The sequence below is a fragment of the Saccopteryx bilineata genome, chromosome 4, assembly GCF_036850765.1.
Source record: "Saccopteryx bilineata isolate mSacBil1 chromosome 4, mSacBil1_pri_phased_curated, whole genome shotgun sequence".
NCBI lineage: Eukaryota > Metazoa > Chordata > Mammalia > Chiroptera > Emballonuridae > Saccopteryx > Saccopteryx bilineata.
In genome coordinates, this window is record NC_089493.1 from 298968331 (window position 1) to 298994160 (window position 25830).

A 25830-nucleotide genomic window follows, 5' to 3' on the forward strand; every position below is an offset into this window, starting at 1 on the left:
GGGGGTCACTGACATGGTTGGAGTCCCCAGTCTGACCCGTCCTTGGGTTCCTGGGGCTAGCCCCACACGAGCACCCCGTGGGCCAAGCAGTCAGCCTCAGCGCCCTCTCCTGTGCAGCCACGCCGGGTCCGGCGCGCCCGGTGGTTGGAGCAGGACGCGCACGGGAGCCTGCGCAGCTGCGCGGAGGGAGAGGCGGGGAGGGTGTGGGCGGAGCCGCAGGTGAGCGGGGGGGGGGGGGGGGGGGGCGGCCAGAACCCAGCGGGGGGAGAGCCGGTCCCTTCCATCAGCTAGGCGGGGTCACGTGGCCGTGTCTCCCCCCCAGGCCCCCGCGCATTCACGGACGTCCACGCCTACTTCTCCTGGGAGGGGTGGCCGCCCTGCATGACTGGGAGAAAGCGCGCTGCCCCAACATGTAGACTGAGGAACCTGGACGCGCTGCTGCGCAAAGGTAATGGCGCACGGGTGGGTATCGCGGGTAGCATGAGGGCCTGCTAAGTGTCGGGGCTGCTCCTACTAGTGCTTTGCTTTCGGGACCACGATTTTATTTCTTCCCAGGGCCCAGCGCCCATCGGCCCACTTTTATGGTTCACGGCCGGCAGGCCACCAGAACCCTGGAGGAGGACACTGAGGACTCGCATGAAGAATGGACTCAGAGGCAGCGAGGTGAGGGGCTGCAGGCGCGGCGCTGCCCATTTGAAACTGACCCAGGGTCAGGTCCCCAGCGTCTCAACAATAACAAGGGACAGAGCTTGCGTTTAGCAAATGAGCCAGATGCAAACAGTGCATTGTGCAGTATGGGGCGATTTGCTACACTGCTTCCATGTGTAAATGATTACACGTACTTATAGATGTGTTAATGAGCAGGAATGGTATATGAGTATAAAAGCATGTAAGAAATAACTCATTCAGAACAGTTTTTGTCACAAGAGGAGAAGGAAGGTCTGGCCGATGAGCGGTGCTCCAGGACAGGGCTGCCTGGGCTGCACCAGCCACATTGCAGACCGGAAAGGATTATTCATGGTGATTAAGGCAGCTGGGGTTGTGAGCCAGAGTAGGGACCATCATATCAGGCCCTGTGTCAGCTGTCTCTTCAGTGTGTCTGGTTTTATGAGGGTGTGGTCAGTAAGGTCCTTCTGCATTCATCGTCTAGCATTGAAACACAGATGAAGTACAGATGTGATCTCTAACTTGACCCAAATGGTTTCTGTGGTCCAAAGACTCTGGTGATTAAGGAAGGGCAAGGACGGTTAAATGAGTAAAGGTGAAAGGATAAGGAGGAAAGGAGGCAAGGTGGTCACTGTACCATTAGACTGGACAAGGCTACTCTGGAACAAAAAGAGAGAAAGGAGCCCTGGCCAAGTTGCTTAATTTGTTAGAGAATCATCCCCATACAGCAAGGTTCTGGGTTTGATGTCCAGTCAGGGCCTATATAAGAATCCACAACTGAAGCCTGACCAGGTGGTAGCACAGAGGATAGAGCATCAACCTGGGATGATGAGGACCCAGGTTCCAAACTACAAGGTTGTGGCTTGAAAATGGGTTCACCAGTTTCAGTGTGGGGTCACTGGCTGCAGAGTGGGGTTGTAGATGTGAACCCATGGTCACTGGCTTGAAGCCCAAGGTTGCTGGATTGAGCCCAAGGTTGCTGGTTTAAGCAAGGGGTCACTGACTGAGCTAGAGTCCCCTGGTCAAGACACATATGAGAAAGCAATCAATGAACAACTTAGATGCTGCAGCTATAAGTTGATGCATCTCATTCCTCTCCCTTCCTTCCTGTCTGTCTCTCTATCTAAAAAATAAAAAATAAAGAGAATAATCAACCACTAAATGCATAAATGAGTGAAACAAATAATCAATGTTTCTCTTTCAATTTTCTCCTCTCTCTAAAATCAATAAAAACATTTAATTTTTTGATTCTAGAAAGAGGAATGAGAGAGAAAGAAAGAAGGGGGAGGCAGACAGGAGCAGGAAGTGTCAACTTCTAGTAGTTACTTCTTGTATGTGTCCTGACCAGGCAAGCCTGGGGTTACAAACTGGTGACCTCAGTGTTCCAGGTCATGGCTTTATCCACTGTGCCACCATAGGTCAGGCAAATTTTTTTTAATTAAAAAAAAAAAAAGAAAAGAGAAAGTTTTATGTTAAAGAAATGGATTTTCTGTCCAGTTAAGTGACCTTTATTATATTTTTGACATGAACAGCCAATTTTTTTTCTTTTTCTTTTTTATTTTAGTGAGAGATAGAGAGGGAGGGACAGACAGGGACAAACTGGCTAAAAGGGAGAGAGATGAGAAGCATCAATTCTTCATTGCAGCTCCTTAGTTGTTCATTGATTTCTTTCTCATATGAGCCTTGACTGAGGGGCTACAGCACAGTGAGTGACCCCTTGCTCAAGCCAGCGACCTTGAACTTGAGCCAGCAAATATGGGGTCATGCCTATGATCCCACGCTCAAGCCGGCAACCCTGTGCTCAAGCTGGTAAGCCTGCACTAAAGCCAGATTAGCCCGCACTGAAGTCGGCAGACTCAGGGTTTCAAACCTGGGTCCTCAGCATCACAGTCCATCCTGGAGAAGCAAGACCCTCTGGACAACACTCTGGATAAAAATTCGATAGGAGAAAATCATTTGTAGATTTCAGTTCCTCTGAGTCCTCTAGAAAGGCTAATAAGATGGCCTAGGTATGTGGAGTGGACTTTGGATAGGCCTAGATATAAGCTCTACTAAAGTGAGAGTAAATTTAGCATTGGAGCTTTGGGAAAATCTTACAAATTCTCTGAGCTCTTGAATGCTAATGTGTAAGATGAAGATACGGGCATGTATTCTTGGACAGTATTCAATTTATTTATTTGTGTATGTATTTTTTTAGATAAGAGGAGGGGAGGTAGTGAGGCTAATCCCATATGCACCCTTACCAGGATCTACCCGGCAACCCCAATTCTCGTGTACTGAGCTGGTTTTTATACTTCAGGGTGATGTGCTTTGGCTAACCGAGCCATTCTCAGTGCCCAGGGACAATGCTGGACCAATTGAGCCACTGGCTACAGGAAAAGAAGAGAGAGAGAAGAGGGAGAGGGAGAGATAAAGAAGGAGATGGTTGCTTCTCCTATGTACCCTGACCAGAATCACACCCGGGACATACACTGGGTCAATGCTCTATCCACTGAGCCACTGGCTAGGGCTTAAATTCAATGTAAAATAACTGACAGATACACATTGTCCAATAAATACATCTCTGATAACAGCAACCATATGTTGCGGGTGTTGTATACCAGGCCTTTCCTCAATATCTAACATATACTGTGCCCTTAATAAATATTTTATGAATAACTAAAATTTGGGAATTTAAACCTCACAATGGGAAGATCTAGAAACAAAAATGGAATTGGCCATCTGTAGTCAGTGTAGAGGCTTACTATTGTAGAGAATGTGTGAGCCAATATTTGACAAAGGAAAATACCAGAGTATGTAGAAGGACAGGTGATAATTTGATGGGAGGAGATTGGGTGTTTTCTGACAAAATAGAGACTAACACTCCAGACTCCACCAAACTCACTCTTCTCCAACTTAGAACCAGGAGAAAGGAGACTGAAGTAAAGATGTATAGCCTACAAGAAAGAAAAGGCCATGTGCACCAAGAGGTCAGCGACCCGCAGGACGATGACTACCTCTGTAAGTGACCCTCTGAAAGCATGTTAACTCTTCATACAATAATTTCATCTGGTTATTTGGCCCTTAGAGCATTCCGTTCCCCTATGGACATGCACTACAGAATTGAGGCTCAATGATATGAGTGCTTGGGCTCTCTCACTGAAGCTCTATACGTCCAGGAACATGCACTACACCTTCCCTAATTTCTGTTGCTCTCACCCCCAGATTGTGAGAAGTGTCAGAACTTCTTCATTGACAGTTGTGACGTGCATGGGCCCCCTACATTTGTAAAAGACAGTGCAGTGGATAAGGGGCATCCGAACCATGCAGTCCTCACTCTGCCCCCTGGGTTGAGAATCAGACCATCGGGCATCCCTGAGGCTGGGCTTGGAGTGTGGAACGAGGAATCTGCTCTGCCAGTGGGTCTGCACTTTGGCCCTTATAAGGGCCGGATCACAGAAGATAAAGAGGCAGGCAACAATAGATACTCCTGGCAGGTAAGAAGTATTTACCTCTCCCTCTGTCTTGTGGCTTCCCACATCCCTCCTGTGGCATGGTGAGACCTGCCCTTCTACATACTAGGACATGGATGGAGAAAATATGGTAGAGTTAGCAGACCAGAGAGCTCCTGTTGAGAATCACAGCTTAAGTGGGAGCAAAATGGTACAGACACAAAGGAATGCCTCCTCCCAGCCCTGAGTGGACAGGTCAACTCAGATGTGATGAGTAAGAAAAGTATCATGTGGTCACGAGTGGCAATGCATGCCAGCTGAAAGAGCTTTGTTGACAGTAGGGTGAAATAATTTTTCTATTACCTCCTCAACTGAAAAAAACCTTTAATTTTTCTTCCTGAAATGCAGATCACTAAAGGGAGAAACTGCTATCAGTATGTGGATGGGAAGGATGAATCCTGGGCCAACTGGATGAGGTAAAGCCAAGAAGTTTCTGGGAGTCATGAGAACACTCATCCCTCTCAGGCCCATATATCTTACATTCTCATTATGCCTCCCTCAGTGGTCTCCCTCAATGCTCTGTTCCTCTTTTTTCTCCATGTGGTCCTCTTTCAAAGCAAGAGGTATATAGAGGAAAAAAGGGGATAAAAACTATAGCATATGTCCTCAAAATATAAATCTCTATGCTAGACAAAATTTAGGCACTGGAGAAAAACTGGGAGGTCCTGGGTTACACTTTAATTCAGGGGTCTCAAACTCAACTCAGCATGTCGGCCAAAGAGCAAGATCACAGCCGTTTGGCAAATACAAGTAGGCCCCTAGGCTTACTTAATTTTATCCAAAATATTTTGAACTTCGTGATTTAGTCTGCGAGCCACACAAAATTGTTCGGTGAGCCGCGAGTTTGAGACTCCTGCTTTAATTGATCTAATGAACATTATTTAAGCTCTTAATATATTCCAGTTTAGAGGAAGGTATTAATTACTTAAGCAGGTCATATAACCCATCTTCTTATGTAGAATTAGTTGCAGACACAGTGAAACAATTGATTTTACAAAACTTAATTTTTTTTATTTTTTGAGAACTGCACAGTGCCAGCATACTTAAATCAAGGATAGCCTAAAGCAGTGGTCAGCAAACTGCAGCTCGTGAGTCACATGCAGCTCTTTGGTCCTGTGAATGTGTCTCTTCCTGAAAATACCACGTGCAGACACTACCTCAATAAGGAATGTACCTACCTATATAGTTTAAGTTTAAAAATTTTGGCTCCCAAAAGAAACTTCAGTTGCTGTACTGTTGGTACTTGGCTCTGCTGACTAATGAGTTTGCCAACCACTGGCCTAAAGCTGTGAGGGCAGCAAATTATCCCAGCCTCCCTTCTAACTAGAACTGAGTTCTGAAGCCTGCAGATCAATGATCAAGGGACACTTTCCTAAGGGGATCTTTTATCAGGGGCTACAAAATGTGAATAAGCTATTTTGTTCTTTAAGCTTTTGCTAAGACAAAGAGACCTCCAATTCCTGCCCGGTTGGCTCAGTGGTAGAGCATCAGCCTGGCGTGCAGGAGTCCCAAGTTAGATTCCCGGCTAGGGCACACAGGAAAATCGTCCATCTGTTTCACTACCCCTCCCCCTTTCCTTCCTTTCTGTCTCTCCCTTCCCCTCCCGCAGCCGAGGCTCCATTGCAGGAATGTTGGCCCCGGTTCTGAGGATGGCTCCATGGCTTCCACCTCAGGCACTAGAATGGCTTTGGTTGCAGTGGACACACGCCCCAGATGGGCTGATCATCGCCCTCTGGGGGGCATGTTGGGCAGATCCAACTCAGGCGCATGCAGGAGTTTGTCTGCCTCCCCACTTCTGGGGTGGGGGGAGACCTCCAGGTTTTTATGAAAACCTAGGTGAGGCATCAAATGCTACCTAAATAAAATGTGAGGAGAATGGAGAAAGACCTCTCAAGAAAAGATGGACTTAGGCTGAGTATTGAATGATGTAAACTAATCTAGGCACAGATTCCAACATCAAGTAGCAAGTTCTGTGATATAAAACAGAACCTGAGTTAAAGAAGCTACAGGTCACTGGGTTTTACGGCCAATCAGGTTAAAGGGTACGTGTGGAATTGGCTTTGGAAAATGGTATTAGGCAGGACGAGCACCGTATGCAGGACCTGGACATTGGAAGTTATATGACATGGTGACAGGCTCAGACATTGAACAGGAGGTTCTCCGGGAACACTGTGGGACCGGGTGACATCAGAGCCCGAGTGTCAGGTGCAGAGATAAACGTGGATCTGAGAGGTAGTAAGAACTCTTCGTTTGTGGGTTTCTTTTCTTTCATCTGCCTCAATCCCAGGTATGTGAACTGTGCCCGGAATGATGAAGAGCAGAACCTGGTGGCCTTTCAGTATCACAGGCAGATTTTCTACCGAACATGCCGGGACATCAGGCCAGACTGTGAGCTGCTGGTCGGGTACAGTGATGAGTTTGGCCAGAAGCTGGGCATCAAGTGCGGCAGCAAGCAAAAGAGAAAGCTCGCAGCACCTGGAGGTGGGCACAACTATTCTATATGGAAAGAAGAGAGCACTCACCTTAGAAATTTTCAAAGTACACTCTAAAGTCAGTAAGATTTCAAATCAGATGCTTCAGAAATGAAGGAATGATTTCAAATGCCTTTGATTCTTAGGGAAAATCTTTAATTTTTTTAAGTGAGAGTAGGGGAGATAGACTGATTCCTTCGTGTGCCCCGGCCAGGATCCACACAACAACCCCAGTCTGAAGTCCACGCTTGGACTAGCAAAGCTATCCTCAGGGCCAGAGTTCAACACTTGACCCAACTGAGTTATCAGGCTGATGCTTGAACCAGTTGATGCACTGGCGCTGGCAGGGGAAGAGAGAGAGAAGGGAGAGAGGAAGGGGAAGAGAAACAGATAGTCACTTCTCATTTGTGCCCTGACTGGGGATTGAACTGGGGACTTCCACATGCTGGGCCAACACTCTGTCCACTGAGCAAACTGTCCAGGGCCTGTTTTCTGAGGGCCGCTCTTGTCTAGCATACAGGGTAAGAGCAGATGTCGGATAGATGCTCAGCAGCCTGGAAATACAGTGCTGTGATTAAGCTGAGACACTGGAAACCTTCCTGAATGAGGTGGGACAATGGTGCTGTTCTCAGCTTATTCTCTAAGATTTGCTTTGTTAATTTTTTGAAAATGCACTTCAGTGGGGAATTCTCTCAGAGATTAGTTCATCTCCAAGTGAGAGAGGATGGTAGATTAGCTGGAGAGGGATAGGAGTAAAGCATGTAAGAAGTATGGTTGGGGGCCCTGGCTGGGTAGCTCAGTCGGTTACAGCATCCTGTAATACCAAGGTTGAAGCAGGTAAAGTCACATACGAGAAATGACCAATGACTGCATGTCTAGGTAGAAAAATGAATAAATGCATTTATCTTTCTCTCTCTCTTTCTTTCTTCTTTTTCTTCTTCTACTTCTTCTTCCTCCTGTCTTTGTCTCTCTAAAATCAATCAATTTTTTAAAAAGTATAGTTGGGGAAATATTTTGAAACAGGACTTCCCATTGTATATGAAATGGGCTGACACTAAATTAAATCAAGTATGAATATTTGGTGTGAGGCCTGAGGAAGGACATTTTCAGTGTATCATCTGTGGGAAACTATGAGGGAAGCAATTGTTAATTGGTGCCTATTGTCTTTCCAAACAACTGTGTTAAACGCTAGGTGTATATAAGAAAGGTCAGCATTGTTCCACTCACACAAGGGGTGAAACAGCCCCTGACAGTTCCTAATCTGCAATGCACAGAAAGGACCCTTGATATGGGCTTTCTGGATTTGTAAAGAAGATACAGTACAAAAATTAAAAGATAAAACAGAATGTAAAAAAAAAAACCAGGCCCTGGCCGGTTGGCTCAGCGGTAGAGCGTCGGCCTGGTGTGCGGAGGACCCGGGTTTGATTCCTAGGTAGGGCACATGGGAGAAGTGTCCATTTGCTTCTCCACCCCCCCTTCTTCCTCTCTGTCTCTCTCTTCCCCTCCCGTAGCCAAGGTTCCATTGGAGAAAAGATGGCCCAGGCACTGGGGATGGGTCCTTGGCCTCTGCCCCAGGCGCTACAGTGGCTCTGGTCACAGCAGAGTGATGCCCCAGAAGGGCAGAGCATCACCCTTTGGTGGGCGTGCCAGGTGGATCCCAGTCGGGCGCATGCGGGAGTCTGTCTCTCCCTGTTTCCAGCTTCAAAAAAAAAAACACAAAAAAACAAAAAAATACACTGTAAAGAAACACTTTGTGGGCCTGACCTGTGGTGGCGCAGATGATAAAGTGTCAACCTAAAAACACTGAGGTTGCCAGTTCAAAACCCTGGGCTTGCCTGGTCAAGGCACATATGGAAGTTGATGCTTCCTGCTCCTTCCTCCCCTCTCTAAAATGAATAAATAAATAAAAAATAAAAAAAGAAACACTTTGTGGAAGAGAGAGATTACACTGTCAACCCCATAAGAATGACTCATGAGAGAAGTCTTAACAGCAGACAAAACGTATGACCCACACACTCTTATCAACATCTACCCTGACCAAAATTTACTCTTTCAGCAGATCCAAAGCCAGAGATACATCCGTGTCCTTCATGCTCTCTGGCCTTCTCCAGTCAGAAATTCTTCACCCAGCACGTGAAACGCAGTCACCCCGATGAGATTCTCCCAGGAACATCTACAAGAAAACAGCTCCAATCAAAGGATCCATGCCCAGAGCATCCAGTTCAGCAGCAGCAACATACTGATACACACAGCTGGGATGACAAAGCTGAAGGTCAACAGGACAAAGAAAAGTCCAGACCTTTGCTTAAAAGGTCCAGGCAGAAAAGTATTTCAAGGGATTTTTTCAAACCTCCTAAAAAACACATTGGAAGCTCTAGTGAGCAAGAGAGAATGATGCAGGAAGTGCCCAGCACAGGCCAGGAAGTAAATTCAGTGGACACAGGCAAAGTATCTATGGGAGTGGGAATGTCAAGAATTGTAGCTGTCAAGTATGGAGAGTGTGGGCAAGACTTTGAAAATAAGTCACATATTCTCAGACACCACAGGACACACTCAGAGGAGAAGCCCTATGTTTGCAGGGAGTGTGAACGAGGCTTTACATGGAAGTCAGAGCTCCTCAGACACCAGAGGACACACACAGGGGAGAAACCCTATGTTTGCAGGGTGTGCAAGCATGGTTTTGCACAGAAGTCAGATCTCTTCATACACCAGAGGACACATTCAGGTGAGAAACCCTATGTTTGTGGGGTGTGTGAGCGTGGCTTCGCACAGAAGTCAGATCTCCTCAAACACCAGAGGATACATTCAGGGGAGAAACCCTATGTTTGCAGGGAGTGTGAACGAGGCTTTCTATGGAAGTCAGATCTCCTCATACATCAGAGGACACACACAGGGGAGAAACCCTATGTTTGCATAGTGTGCAAGCGTGGCTTTGCACGGAAGACAGATCTCTTCATACACCAGAGGACACATTCAGGGGAGAAACCCTATATTTGCGGAGTGTGCAAGCATGGCTTTGCACGAAAGACAAATCTCTTCATACATCAGAGGACACATTCAGGGGAGAAACCCTATGTTTGCAGGGTGTGCAAGCGTGGCTTTGCACGGAAGTCACATCTCCACATACACCAGAGGACACATTCAGGGGAGAAACCCTATGTTTGCAGGGAGTGTGAGAGAGGCTTTCTATGCAAGTCAGACCTCCTCAGACACCAAAGGACACACACAGGGGAGAAGCCCTATGTTTGCAGGTTGTGTGATCGTGGCTTTGCATGGAAGTCAAATCTCATCATACACCAGAGGACACACTCAGGTGAGAAACCCTATGTTTGCAGGGTGTGTGAGCGTGGCTTTGCAAGAAAGTCACAGCTCCTCAGACACCAGAGAATACACTCAGGGGAGAAGCCCTATGTTTGCAAGGACTGTGAGCGAGGCTTTGCCCGAAAGTCAGATCTCCTCATACACCAGAGGACACACTCAGGAGAGAAGCCCTATGTTTGCAGGGAGTGTGAACGAGGCTTTACATGTACGTCACATCTCCTCAAACACCAGAGAATACACTCAAGGGAGAAGCCCTATGTTTGCGGGGAGTGTCAGCGAGGCTTTGCACGGAATGCAGATCTCCTCAGACACGAGAGGACACACTCAGAAGAGAAGCCCTATGTTTGCAGGGAGTGTGAGCGAGGCTTTGCCCAGAAATCATATCTTCTCAGACACCAGAGAACACACTCAAGGGAGAAGTCCTATGTTTGCAGGGAGTGTGACCAAGGCTTTGCACGGAAGTCTCATCTTTTCACACACCTGAGGACACACTCAGGGCAGAAGCCCTATGTTTGTAGGGAGTGTGAGCGAAGCTTTGCAAGAAAATTCCAGCTCCTCAGACACCAGAGAATACACTCAGGGGAGAAGCCTTATGTTTGCAGGGAATGCAAGCAAGGTTTAACATAGAAGGTAAATCTCATACACTAGAGGACACACTCAGGGGAGAAGACCTATGCAGCGTGTGTGAGTGAGTCACAGTCACCAGAGAATGCATTCAGGGGAGAAGCCTTATGTTTGCATAGAGGGTAGCAAGTTATTAGCATAAAATTGCATCTCCACAGCCATAGCTATTACATGGGTCATATCACAGCTCTGAGGGGACTTCAGAAGGAGTTTACTGACCCCTTCCCTCACAAGAGTAATCTGTACAGATGTAACTGGTTAAACAAATTCTTTGCTTTCACAATAAGAGATGAGCTAGACAAATGGTTGCTTAAGTGCTATGGGAATGTCAACACCAATCCTCCATGGTCTCTTGGTGCACAGTGGATAAAGCTTTGACCTGGAATGCTGAGGTCGCTGGTTCAAAACCCTGGGCTTGCCTAGTCAAGGCACATATGGGAGTTGATGCTTTCTGCTCCTCCCTTCTCTCTATGTCTCCTCTCTTTAAAATGAATAAAGTTTAAAAAAAAGTCTGAAGAGCACATACCTCATTCCCCCCTGTCACTGAAACCAGAGAGTTTCAGGAGAGCCACAGAGAACTCACCCTCTCATGCACAGAAACTGAACCCTTGGAAATGTGGAAGTCTGTTGTCAATCTACTTCGCTTACTGCCCAGGGCGAGGGATTTGTGACAGACTCACCAGGAAAGTAATTTCCTTGATTCCCAGGAAGTGAAGCCTTTTTTTCTAGTAGGCTCAAAACCTTCCTTCCTGGGCTTCTCTTGGCTCCTGTCATATTTCCTCACCTCTGTGTCTCAGTGGTGTAAACCAGGGAAGAACATGTGCTTGTGCTTGTGCATGTCTGTGTACCTGGCTCAGTCTGGGCACCTGGTCTCCCTCACTCTCCTCACTGGCCTCTACAGGGTAAGAATCTCATGGTGCATACTACATGCACTCTGGATCATTCAGTAGTTGCTTTGAATCTCAGCTCTGCCCACACCAGCTGTGCTACCTAAGGCAAGCTGCTCAACTTCCTTTTTTTTTAATTTTATTCTATAAAATGAGAATGGTGCCTGACAAGCAGTGGAGCAGTGAATAAAGCACTAAACCGGGACACAAAGGAGCCAGGTTCAAAACCCCAAGCTCACCAGCTTGATTGAGCGTGAGGTTGCAGGCTTCAGTGTGGAATCATAGACATGACCCCATGATTGCTGGTTTGAGCCCAAGGTTGTTGGATTGAGCTCCTGGTCAAGGCACATATGAGAGCAATCAATGAACAACTAAGGAGCCCCCCAAAAGAATTGATGCTTATCTTTCTCCCTTCCTGTCTTTCCCTATCTGTCCCTCTGTCAGTCTCATGCAAAAAAAAAAAAAAGAAAGAAAAAATTGCTTCTCTCCACTATATAAAACTTCCCTCTTGATGTTCCGCTTACCTGTCAGACCTTATCCTTACTAGACTATTGCCCCTGAGACAAAAATTTTAAGAAGCTGACAAGCCGCCCCAAGGAGGGGCTCCTGACATAACAGGACTTTTTTTTTTTTTTTTGGTATTTTTCTGAAGCTGGAAATGGCGAGAGACAGTCAGACAGACTCCTGCATGCGCCCGACCAGGATCCACCCGGCACTCCCACCAGGGGCGACCCTCTATGCACCAGGGAGCGATGCTTTGCCCCTCTGGGGCATCGCTCTGCCACGACTAGAGCCACTCTAGCACCTGGGGCAGGGGCCAAGGAGTCATCCCTAGTGCCCGGGACATCCCTGCTCCACTGGAGCCTCGGCTGTGGGAGTGGTAGAGAGAGACAGAGTAAAAAGAGGGGAGGGGAGTGTAGAAGCAAATGGGCGCCTCTCCTATGTGCCCTGTCCCAGAATCAAACCCAGGTCCCGTGCACATCGGGGCGACGCTCTACCACTGAGCCAACCAGCCAAGGCCCATACCAGGTCTTTTGATTCAACACCCACCTGTTCAAAGCCCCCCAGGGAGGAGCGTTCCAGACATACCAGAACTTTTGCCTCAGTATCTTTTCAGGCTCTCCTAAAAACTATATAACTCACCCCTAGTTTGTAGCTGGTTCTCTTCTGCCTGGAGAAGAGCCCGGCAGGATTCCTTTCTTCCTTTCAATAAAGCCTGTTACTCTGGTCTTCCGGACTCCCATGGATTCCAACATTTGGTGCCGGAACCCGGTACAGAATACTAACTGCCTGGACGATCCCTCTTTGCCATCCAAACTTAAAACAAGGAAGTAATGGGCAGCGGCAGCTCGTCCCAGGCTTACTCCCTGATTCTATTTGGACGTGTAATTGTAAGGTTGATTGGCCGGTAGTCTAACCCTGTCCTGAACCCCTGCTGGATCAGAAAAATAAAAATATTTTCCCTTCCCCTTTCTGGGTTGGCCTCCACATTTCAATCGAAAACACCCCTTCCTGGATGGACGGTTTTGACTTCGGACCCCATATCTATGGGTGGTCTGCCTCTACTCCTTTATGGACTTATACAAAAATCTAGGCCTGCCTAGCCAGGCCTTTTACTACGTCCTGGGATCTCGGCCTTGGGTTGACGACCTCTTATCTGAGTCTCTCTTTCTATGGAGATTTTCTCCTCTCAGAAATGTGACTGAAGGCGGGGACCCCCCTTCTCTCACCAGTCTGCTCAAGTGTGGGCTACTCTCCGTCCAAACAGTCCAGCCAGGCTCCCCTCAGAACATGGGCTTCTCCCAATCTCAGGCCTCAGAGACTACTCCTCTACTCCTTCGGGACTCAACCTACTCTCTGAGTTTCACAGTTTGAGAGGTTTCTACTCTGAGCGGCTAGTTTCTACACACTTCCTTAAAAGTCTAGGAACCTTGCCAGGTTGCTTTCTAGTACCATCACTATATCTTAAGAGACTTGACCATTTTTGCCACCAGATGGGGAAGGCATCAGAGATTCCTTACGTGTGCAGGCCTTGGACCTTACATAAAAGTTATGCATTCGCAGAGAACTAGATAGAGGGTGACGGAGGACAATCTGACTTTGGGCGAGGGGTTTGCAACATAATTTGATGACAAAATAACCTAGACATGTTTTCTTTGAATATATGTACCCTGATTTATTAATGTCATCCCATTACCATTAATAAAAAAAAAAAGTTATGCATTAAGGAATTTAAATGAGCGGATACATGGGAGTCCAGAAGACCAGAGTAACAGGCTTTATTCCCCCTTCTCTCCTGTCCTTAATTTCTGTACTGCTTGTTCTACATGCAGGCCGGTTTTGGCCAAACAAACTTCACCTAAAAGCTCTGCTCCTAACATTTTTTCCTCCGTGGACTCCCAACTCTCTCCTTCTCCTGCCTGACCTCTGAGGGCACCCTTCTCTCAGGACCCTTCTCTAATTCCTCTACAAATTTCTTTTGCTCTATTCTCTTCCCTCCAAGAGCCCCCTCCCTTCTCCACTGTGTTCTTCATTCCCTCCCCCCTCCTTAGAAGCTGTGTTTCTGGCTGCAGTGTCTGTCTCTCTTCTTTGACCCCTCCCCACTGGCTTTGCTGTATTTTACCCATTTCCCTCTCCCCACCAGTTTTTGCTATAGCTGTGCCCTTCTCCCCCTCGTCCTGCATATTCTGACCCTCCTTTTCCATCCAGCTGCTCACACTGTCCGTCGTCTGCATTCCCACTTCCTCCCCTCTATGGCAACCCACTGCCATCTCGAAAAACTTTAAAAAGCAGAATTGTATATAAAGCTATGTAAGTAATCTGTCATGTTTCCTTGTTAGAAAATATCTCTAGTATAATTTGAATTGAAACAAGTAAAGCCCACTCATTTAAATTCCTTAATGCATAACTTTTATGTAAAGTCTTTTTTTAATGTGTAACTGTGTCTGTTTCTAAGGCCTTAAACCAATAATTACCTGTCTTTTAAACCAGGGTTACTCCTCTTTACAGACTCTCCCTGCAATACTCCCAAACTTACTGTCCAAAAACCTTCAGGGGATTATCACCTCCTAAAAGACTTATGCCTAATCAATGAGGCAATAGTTTCCCTCCATCCAGTAGTCCATAATCTCTACAAGTTATTGTCACATATTCCCTCAAACACCACTCACTTCAGGATCGTGGACCTCAAGAATGTCTTCTTTACCATCCTCTACACCCTGACTCTTTACTTTCTGTTTACCTGTACATAGACTGTCTTACCCTAGGCAATCAAAAAAGCCCACACCTGTTTGTGCAGGCACTAGCTCAGGATTTAGCAGCATGCAATCTCAAAATTAGTACTCTCTTACAATATGTAGATGATCTACTCTTCTGCAGCCTCTCCCTGCCTGCTTCAAGGAAACACACACGCACCATTCTTAACTTCCTCACTGTGAAGGGATATTGTATCTTCTCTGCTAAGGCTCAACTTCACTCTAAGTCTGTAATCTATCTGGGCATCACCTTAACCCCCACCACCTGAAGTCTCACCCTAGATCTAACTCAGAGCCTCCACAATCTCCAACCACCTACCACCACAAATCAAATATATTCTGTCCTTGGTCTAATAGGCTTTTTTAGACACTGGATTCCCAAGTTTGCTCTCTTAGTCAGGCCCCTCAGTGACATTTGCTGTACATGGCTTTTAAGGTCTATAATGACCAAGGAAGTACCAGAAAAGAAAAATAAGACCCTAAAGAAGCCAGGAAATACCAGCTTTTGGCATATGCTCTTAAAGGCTTCAGAACAATAAAGGGCTTCATAGGATATCATCAGGGCCCTCCTCCAGAGTGGAAAGAAAGGTCATTGAACTGAAGTCTGCCAGGCTTCCTAGCCCCACCTATAGACACGTCTTTTCTGTGGAAAAAGGAATACGAGAAGGTAAGCTGCTCCCTTGCTCCATGTAAGGAGGGTTCAGTCTCTTCTAGCCCTGCTCCAGCTACCTGTGATATGACCTTGCCCAGCATGCTGGGAATTGCCACTGAAGGCCCAAGGACATCATTCAGGAACCTAAAGAATTTCTTTCAAATAGCAGATAAACTAATCTCATTTCTTGTAAACACAAAGGCCATCTACACTGCCTTACTTGAATATTTGAGTTTTATTTATCCCTCAAAGATCTCTACTGTGGGTATTGACAGTTTGATTTTGTTGCTATATTTAATGTATAGTATATCCTTTATACCTCTTGTCTCAATGCCCCATTCCTATGGTGGCCTGGGACATGCTGCTAATTCCAGCTAGAAGCAGTGATCAATAGGACCTAAACTCTAATGCAAAATATAGAACTGTTACCACAATTTCCCTAAGTACTTGCAGGATTTATAGTTTACTCAGCAAACTGTTCAAAGACTGTCCAAGAGGCTCTTCCAGCTGTACATCACCCAAGGACTGAGTTTCATGCAGACAAGTCAACACACCATGATCCTGACAACTCCCAGTGCTGCTAAGGGTGACTCTTTCCTCCACCCTGACCATCTAGAGCTCAGAAACAGAGAAACAAAATTGACCCCTTGTCCTTCTAGTCTCTATTCATGTCTCAGCCTGCCTCACCCAATCAGGGGTTTTCTCATATGGGACCAACACCTATATATGTCTGCTTACTAATTGAACAGAAACCTGTACCCTAATCTATCTCACCCCAAATATCAACCTAATCCTACCCCATGAGCCTTTTTTAATTCCTAGTACATTAGTCATAAATCTAAGGTCCAAGCAAGCTGTAGAGGTAATCCCTCTTCTCGTTGCTTTAAAAATCTCTACAAAAATAGGTCTAGGGGCAGGGGGACTGGCCACATTTCTGTCTTATTCCTACTCTCTCTCTCTTTCTAGCCCAGCGAATTTGTATACATGGAATTGAAAGAACCAAGGAAAGTTCAAATTGTTAGATTTAGGAAAGTGTGCTAAGATTGACAGAGTGTAGAAGCAGAGACAGGGAGGTAATGATAGGGACCCTGTAAGGCTGAGAACAAAGAAGATAAAAGTTTGCATTCCATTGGTCACAGACCCTTATCAGAAGTTTATGTTTGAAATTTGCCAATGAGCTAGACCCAGCCCCTGTTGCTATGCTGTGTGTGACCCCCTTAGCGAATAGGTAACTACTAGATCTGCTTCTTTTAATGCTTGCTTACTTAGGATATATAAAGACCTAGCCGGAAGCGCCAGGGGCGATTCTCATTTGTATCTGCTTGTGGGTACGTTGTTTCCGGACACATGGGAGTTCAACCCTGCGCAGGTTAATCTGGCCAATAAAGAAACATCTATACTCCTGAAAGTCTGCAACGTCTGTTCTTGTACCCGGTGCATGCTACATCCTGGGGGCTCATCCGGGATCTCCCTCAGTGAAGTTTTTGGGTCAGAGACCGGAGGAACAGCTCGGGGTGAGTAAGTATTTACTGAGGATCCTCACTTGGTGTGGCTTTTAGGCTCTGGAGCGTATAAACCTGAGGTAGTAGGTGGGACGCAACTGGTAAGCTCCCAGGGCTTTCAGAAGCGGGACGCCGCTTTCTGAAAGGATTTGTTAACTCTAGGAGTGACCGGTCACATTAGAAATTTTTGCACCGCGCTGCACTGCGTTTTGTCTGAGCTTGAATGACTTAGTTGAGTGTGATACAATTTGCTACTCTTATTAGATTGACTATTGGTGCTGGGTTTTTTTTTTGTATTTTTCTGAAGCTGGAAACAAGGAGAGACAGCCAGACAGACTACAGCATGCGCCCAACCGGGATTCACCCGGCACACCCACCAGGGGCGACGCTCTGCCCACCAGTGGGCGATGCTGTGTCCCTCTGGGGCATCACTCTGCTGTGACCAGAGCCACTCTAGCACCTGGGGCAGAGGCCAAGGAGCCATCCCCAGCGGCCAGGCCATCTTTTGCTCCAATGGAGCCTTGGCTGCGGGAGGGTAAGGGAGAGACAGAGAGGAAGGAGAGCAGAATCAAATGGGCACTTCTTCTATGTGCCCTGGCCGGTAATCAAACCTGGGTCCCCTGTACTCCAGGCTGATGCTCTACCACTGAGCCAACTGGCCAGGGCCGGTGCTGGGGATTTGATGATTGTTCTGTTAATTCTTGAAGGTTTAGAAGCAGACAGAGCGGGATACAAGAGAATGAGAGAACAAGAGTCTGTGCACGGTTCTCCACTCGAGTGCCTGTTAAACAACTTTTCTGACTTCCAGAAAAGGGTCCAGGGGTACTAGGGCCACATCCAGATCGAGAAACCCTCTGGACCTTAAGCCAGTTAGAATGGCCCGCCTTCAACATAGGGTGGCCCACTGAGGGCACTTTTATCTCCCTATTGTGTTTGCTGTTCAGGCCATTATCTACCAGGTGCCACATCCAGACCAATTTTTGTATATAGATGTGTGGATTGATATCGCCACTAAAAAGCCAGGTTATATCAGGAAATACATAAAGGACAGCAAGAGAGAGAAGGGCAGTGTGCCTTAATGCAGATAATCAGAAGGCAAGGCAGGGTGACAAGAAAGAAAAGGGAGAAGCTAGCCCCCTGGCATGGCCCAGCATGCCATCATCTAGACTTTACCCTGGTTTTCCCAAGCCCCTAGAGGACCACCTAGACCTGGTGAATTTCCCTCCACCCTATCGGCGGCAGGCAGAACCTGATTCTTCCCGACAAGATGTGAACGGGCTTTCAAGTTCACCTCACACCCGAGGAGGGGTGGTTTATGTGGCGGGGATAGCAGTGGCCATCTTGTCTTCTTTGGCGGGAGGAGCTGCCGCCATTTTCCCTTCTTTGGCAGGAGGTGTGGCCGTTCCTCCTTCGGCGGGAGGGGCAGCCATCTTGCTGCTCTGGGAGGCACCACCGGCACCAGATGCGAGTTTCTGTGCGCCACCCCATTTTATTTATGTGCCTTTCTCTTCCAGTGATTTATACAATTGGAAACCTCAAAATCCTCCCTTTTCTCAGAAACCGCAGGGATTAATATCCTTGCTTGAGACTGTTTTTAGGACCCACCAGCCAACGTGGGATGGTTGTCAACAGCACTTACAAACTCTTTTTACTACAGAAGAAATGAACAGGCTAATTAGAGAAGCATCAAAGGCTGTTTTAGAGGACGGGGGAACAGATGTGGAAGTCGCGAATGTCCTTCCTAAACAACCCCCAAATTGGGACCCAAATACCTCTGGTGGAAGGGAGGCACTCTTCCAGTACTGCCGGGCTCTGTTACGGGGCTTAAAGACAGCAGCCAGGAGACCCACTAACTTCAGTAAGGTAAGTGAGGTTATCCAGGGAAGGGAAGAGTCCCCCACTGCATTTTTAGAGCGGCTAATAGAGGCCTACCGGGTTTATACCCCATAGATCCAGAGGCTGAAGAAAATTGCAGGCTAGTGAATATAGCCTTTGTGACGCAAGCTGAGTGAGACATTAGGAAGAAGCTTCAGAAGTTAGAAAGATTTGAAGGGAAAAATAGAAGTGAGTTGCTAGAAATAGCTCAGAAGATATTCATAAATAGGGACGACCCAGACATAGGGGGAGCGGCTGTCAAAATCCTCCTTGCGCCTGACCAGGCGGTGGCGCAGTGGACAGAGCATCAGACTGGGATGCAGAAGACCCAGGTTCAAGACCCCAAGGTAGCCAGCTTGAGCACGGGCTCATCTGGCTTGAGCAAAAAGCTCACCAGCTTGGACCCAAGGTCACTGGCTCAAGCAAGAGGTTACTCGGTCTGCTGAAGGCCCACGGTCAAGGCACGTATGAGAGAGCAATCAATGAACAACTAAGGTGTTGCAACGAAAAACTGATGATTGATGCTTCTCATCTCCCTCCATTCCTGTCTGTCTATCCCTCTCTCTGACTCTGTCCCTGTAAAAAACAAAACAAAACAAAACAAAAATCCTCCTTGCCACTCATAAGTCAGAAGGGAAAGGAATAGGGAAGCAGCAACAACGAGGCAAGGACAGAGGTCAACAGTGAAAGCGAATACACAAGGACCAGTGTGCATACTGCAAGAAAAAAGGGCACTGGAGGAGATAATGCCCAATGTGAAGGGCCGACACCCATAGCCATAGCAAGCCCCAGAGGTCATGCTCCAAACCTGAGACTTACAGGGTCAGGGCTCAATTTCCGTCAGCTCCCAGGAGCCCATGGTCACCTTAACAGTCGGAGAAAAGCCAATAGACTTCCTAGTTGACACGGGAGCCACCTCCTAAGTTCTGAAGAAACCACAGGTCCAAATACAGAAAGAAACTACAAAGATAGTAGGGGTAACGAGAAAAGCAGAAACTTACCCACCGGCCACTGGGAGAATTACTAATTTGGGCCGAGGCACTATCACCCACTCATTTCTAGTCATCCCAGATTGTCCTTATCCTCTCATGGGCCAAGACCTCTTGCAGAAACTTCAAGTCATGATCACCTTCAAGCAAGGAGACAGCAGTTCCCAAGAAGAAGGCAAAAAAGTCAGCCTAGAGGTAACGGTGCCCCTATTGAAGAATACTTGATGGCAGCCCTGCAGGAAGGTAGGGACAAAGCCACGGGGGTCCCAAAGGAGTTGTGGTTTAGGTGCCCAGGGTGTGGACAGAAACCAACCCACCAGGCCTAGCTGCTCACCAGCCACCTGTCATAGTGCAGTTGCTGAGCACCTCTGGCCCAGTAAAGTGAGGCAATACCCCATACCTGCACAGGCTAAGCAGGGCATAGCACAGCATTTGAAGTGCCTATTAATGGCAGGCATCCTTCGAGAATGCCAACCGGCCTGGAGCACACCTTTGCTCCCAGTCCAGAAGCCTGGGACCCAGAATTATCGCCCAGTGCAGGATCTGCGAGAAGTAAATGCCCAGGTAGAGACTATTCACCCCACAATGCCAAATCACTACAATTTGTTAAGCTCATTGCCCCCTACTCATATCTATTACTCAGTACTAGACTTGAAGGACGCTTTCTTCTGTATTGCACTGGCCCCCAAGAGCCAAGAGATATTTCTTTTGAATGGAATGATCCAGGGAATGAACTAGTGGGGCAATATACATGGACCAGGCTTCCCCAAGGGTTCAAGAACTCCCCCACTATCTTTAATGAGGCTTTGAGCAAGGACTTGCAGGGGTTCCGCACTGCCCACCCATCGATTGTGCTGCTCCAATATATGGATGACATCCTCATCGCCGAAGCAGAAGAAGAACAATGGAAGGAGGCCACCCTAGACCTACTCCAGGACCTCCAGCAGATGGGGTATCGAGTCTCTGCCAAGAAGGCCCAGATTGTCACCCAAACTGTAAATTATCTAGGGTATAACTTACAAGGGGGACAAAGGACATTATCCAGTCAAAGGATCCAGCCTGTGTTACAGATTTCAGAACCCACTAACAAGAGGCAAGTACAGGAGTTTCTGGGAGCAGTGGGGTATTGCAGACTTTGGATACTAGGGTTTTCATAGCTGGCCACCCCTACATGAGTTAACTCAGGGTAAAGAAGAACAGTTCAATTGGAAAGATAAGGAAAAAAAAGCTTTCCAAGCATTGAAGGAAGCTTTAGTATCTGCCCCTGCATTGGCCCTACCAGACATGGCCAAACCTTTCCAGCTCTATATTGCTGAAAAGGGAGGGGTAGCCTTGGGAATCCTCAGCCAAGAGCTTGGGCCATGGAGAAGGCCCGTAGCATATCTGTGCATGAAGCTAGACCCTGTAGCGGCTGGCTGGCCAACCTGCTTAAGGGCACTTGCTGCTACCTCTAACCTAGTTAAGGAAGCTAATAAACTAACATTGGGCAAAGACATTCAAGTTATTGGGGAACACTATCTAGAGCAAGTGCTGTGTGCACCACCAGATAGGTGGCTCTCCAATGCGCGATTGACACAGTACCAGGTTCAGCTATTGAATCACCTGGCAGTACAGTTTTTGAAGAAAGCAGCCCTAAACGCTGCTACTTTGTTACCCTTACCGGACCCAACAGTGGTCCAAGATTGCAGGCAGATACTGGACACTGTAACAGGGGCCAGGCCAGACCTTCGAGAATGCAGACCTCATGCTGTTCACTGATGGAAGCAGCTGTGTTCAAGATAGACAGAGATATGCAGGAGCAGCGGTAACTACCCAGGACAGAAACTTGTGGCAGAGGGCGTTTACAAAAGGTACGTCTGCGAAGCGAGTGGAGGTGATCGGACTGACGCAGGCCCTCCAGATAGCTGAAGGAAAGGTGGCCAACTTCTACACGGACAGCAGGTATGCCTTTGCCACTGCCCACATTTACGATGCCATTTACAAAAAAAGAGGTCTGCTAACTGCAGGAGGAAAAGAAATTAAAAATAAAACTGAGATCCTGGCCCTGCTTGATGCCATTTGGCTTCCCTCTAAAGTGGGCATAATACATTGCAACAGACATCAAAAAGGAGATTCTCCCATTATTCAAGGAAACTATTTTTGCTGACGCTTCTGCCAGAGAAGCTGCGGAAGAAGGAATTGTAGACATTCTTCCGCTCTTGCCTCAACCTTTGCTGCCCTCAGATGCTAAGTATACTCCTGAAGAAGAGCAAGAAGGGAAGCAATTAGGGGGTAAAAAAAATAAGCGAGGATAGATAAAACTTCCAGATACCAAACTCTACTATCCTCAGGGAATTATAGGAGAAATAGTAAAGAAATTTATGCAAGTTCCTACCTACGGCAAAATAAGATAGAACAACTAATCAAGAAGTACTACTTGGGACCCCAGATTAGAAATATAGTACAATCGATAGTTTCCAGATGCAAGACTTGTGCTAAGGTCAATGCCATAAACAAGAAGCTTCCCTCCTTAGTTAGATATAGGGGCGAGTGCCCAGGAGAATTATGGGAAATAGATTTTACAGAAATGACTCAAGGGAAACCAGGATACAAGTATCTACTTGTACTAATAGATACCTATACAGGATGGACAGAAGCCTTTCCCACCAAGGTTGAAACCGCTTCCACAGTTTGTAAGATCCTACTAAGGGAGATCATCCCTAGACATGGAATCCCCATAGCAATGGGATCTGCTAATGGACCAGCTTTCATCTCTAAGATTTCTCAGGAGTTAGCTAAGAGGTTAGGAATTGATTGGAAATTACATTGTATTTACATGCCTCAAAGCTCAGGGCAAGTAGAAAGAATGAATAGGATTTTAGAGGAAACTGTAATTAAGTTGAGGGAGGAGACCAGAAAAAACTGGGTAGAGTTACTCCCTTTTGCCCTATTCTGGGTTAGATGTACACTGTACACTAATAAATGGACCCCCTATGAGCTCATGTTTGGACAACAAGTTCCTCTAGTTCCCCAGCTCACTAGAGAGGAAATAGAGCTATCTAATCATAACTTCCTCAAGCCACTAAAGGCATTGCAGCAGATCTGGAGAGAAGTAAGAGAGCTACGTGAGGAGAGGGCTGCAGCATCAGGAGACAACACCCAGAAGTTTTCACCACCGGACCCTGGATAGTGGGTTTGGATCCTTAACCACCGATGAGGGAACCTAGATCTGTGGTGGCAACGACCATTCCAGGTACTGCTCAGCACCCCCTCTGTGGTCAACCTTACTGGATCCACCTTTTCCAATGTCAAACCGGCTCAACCCCCTGGGGAGGAGTCTTGAACATGGCAAGTCAAGCAAACCTCCGGAGAACCTCTAAAACTCACTTTCTCATGTGAAAACTGCTAATTGTTTATTGTCTTTCTGTAAATGGGTTAGAATTAAAGGAATGGGTATTAATCAGGACAACGGATGGAACAATAATAGCACAAAACAAAACATGGGGCAACCAAGTAACTTTTAGAGTAGAGTTTTCAAAGTTCTATGATGATGAGTTCTGTGACTCTCCTGCAGCACATGGGTCTATAAGATTAGGACCTAGAAAACCTCTGTGCTCACCACAATGGAATCATGAGGTGTGTTGGCCCTCTCGCAATAATAGAGCATTGTGGTATACTCCACATTATGCATGTCCTGAGCCTCTTCCAGTGTGGTGCCACACTTGTGGATCTACCACTGACTTTTATTGTAAGGCATGGGTTTGTGAAACGCTTGCTAGTAAATGGAAGCCACCAAGACCTGACAGAGACATAGATCTTTTTTGCCTGGGAACTAAGTTTGGAGGGAAAGAGCCTATTGATGCAGGAGATTACCAATGTTCTATAAGCAATTGTAACCCTACCATTGTCACCATCAAAAGACCTCAAGACCCAAGTTGGAGTAAGGGAAAAACATGGGAAATAAAACTCTATACCAAGGTCATGGATCCAGTGTCGGGAGCCGATCAACAACTGCTGGCTGACAAGGTCACAGCAGAAGAAGATCCACAACTGCTGATTGACAAAGTCACAGCAGAGAAGACTGAGGACCCCAGACACAGACCCTATATTTTTCCACCTAAACAATAGACCCCAAACAAAAGTCAGACCCTACGCCTCAGGTACCAAACCAAACACTGTTCTGCAGACCCAAGTCAGACCCCAGAACCCAAGTGCCAGACACCAGAGACTGACACAAGAACTTGCACACCAGATGCCTGGCATTACATACGTTGGTCAAATAAGTTTGTAAATATAATATATATGTTTGCTTGCTTATAGTTTGCAATGGGTGTGGAAGACAGGCTGTACGTTGACAAAGTCATTATAGCCTAAGGATTAGTTTTAAGAATAAGCTTTTTTTTACACCCTTGACTGTTGCATGATGTGCGGTAGTACACTCTTATGAGAAATCCCATTATGCCTCAGATAAGTGACTTTGTATCTGAGACTTCCTTGTTTGTATATGGGATTAAAGCTTTTGATTTCTACACTATAAAAATGGCTTCGTATTTGGTGTAGTCTGTAGTAATGCAAACCTGCACAAGCCAGGTGGCTGTGATGGTGGCCATGGCTACTGGCTTTCCATTTGGCATAGTTGGCAGGATTTGATACAGATTGTTATGAGGCTACTAACACCTTTGAGCAGTAAAGTAGAGGACTGGCTGCTGTTACGGTTCCCCATGGCTGTCCTTCTGGGGGCCTTAGGCTGGCTGACTTTTATAGCCATGCATAAGAAAACCAAGAGCTCAGTAAAAGAGGATGCCTGGGACCCGTAAACCAAGCAGTGCAAGGAGCTGGAGCAAACGTGGGGGAAAAATGCTGGCCCTGGAGCTGGAGCAAGCACCGGAGAAGACCGACCAGGTTCATGAAATTTGCTTGGAAATGGAAAAGCTGCTGGAGAAGCAATCACAGGTTCATGAGGTGAAGATTGCTCTGCACGTTGTGGAGAGCCAGCAGCAGCAGGAGGCCCAGGGCTTAAGCCCAACAGCAGGAGCTGATGTTTTCAGTTCCTCTTTGGAGGATGATGAGCATCGGTCTGGACTTGTGGTCTGCAGTCTCCAGAAGGTAAGAGCCCAGCAGCAAGGAGTACCTACTAGGCCTCTGGTAGGTCTGTGATTTTGGGACATAGGAGTGGTTGCCATCATGCTCTCCAGAGCAAAGATGAAAATGCTGACTACCATTGCCACATGCTGCTCTTTGGGACAGTATAAGACCTGCCAGTACAGCAGGGATGAGGGGGGTGGCTGAGGACCCTTGTGTGTGGACTAATTACTGGACTACAACCTGATTGGGCACTAGCTTTTTTGTTGGATGGACTTACAAATTTTGGACAATGTGAAATATTTTGCTAGGGGTGGGGGTGGCTTTGCTGGGGGACCATACCTTCCCCAGAAACCTCTTCAAATGGCTAGAAAGGCCACAGACATTTTATGCTTTTGGAAAAATACTCAGAGACTGGTAAAATATACTTTTGTAACGGTCAAAATTATATAATTTGTCATGTATTATAATGTATGTAATATGCCTAATTTTCTTGTGCAGGAATACCTGTGCTTTAGATTGTGAAGTGAGCAAAAGTGGTAAAATGTTGATCAATATAATATATATGTTTGTTTGCTTATATGATAGTTTGCATTGGTTATGGGAGACAGGCTGTAAGCAGGCAGGGTCGTCATAGCTTAAGGCTTAGTTTTAAGACTAAGCTTTTTCCTACAACCTTGACTGTTGCATGATGGGGGGTGATACAGTCTTTGAGGAATCCCATTATGCTTCAGATAAGTGACTTTGATTCAGAGACTTCCTTGTTTGTATATTAGATTAAAGGTTTTGATTTCTGCACTATAAAGTGGGACAGACCAGGACCTTGCTCTCTCTCAGCTCCTGAGATTAGCACTAGAGAGGAGAGCAGAGAAAGGCCACGTGGAGAAAAGAAGAAGCAGCCAAGATGGTGGAGTGCTGAAGGAGAAGACAGTTTGTGCAGAGTTTGTGCAGAGAGAAGGAAGGAGATGGGGAACAGAATGAATAAGGCTGCTGGGGTTAGAAACCTTTGATTCTAGGAAACTTGAATAAGTCAGTGC

At 46.7% G+C, this 25830-nt stretch overlaps 1 protein-coding gene across 1 annotated transcript; it reads left to right on the plus strand.

The window, feature by feature from the left end:
• Positions 1-398: 398 nt before the first annotated feature.
• LOC136335760 (histone-lysine N-methyltransferase PRDM9-like) lies at positions 399-24528 on the plus strand. The gene is made up of 12 exons (XM_066276856.1): positions 399-448; positions 556-663; positions 3871-4142; positions 4506-4573; positions 6445-6638; positions 8688-9292; positions 10049-10154; positions 11384-11475; positions 19853-19927; positions 20557-20727; positions 21597-21673; positions 24399-24528. Exons 2-12 carry the CDS (start codon positions 582-584, stop codon positions 24526-24528), a joined length of 1872 nt encoding a protein of 623 aa, XP_066132953.1. The 5' UTR covers positions 399-448; positions 556-581.
• Positions 24529-25830: the final 1302 nt, after the last annotated feature.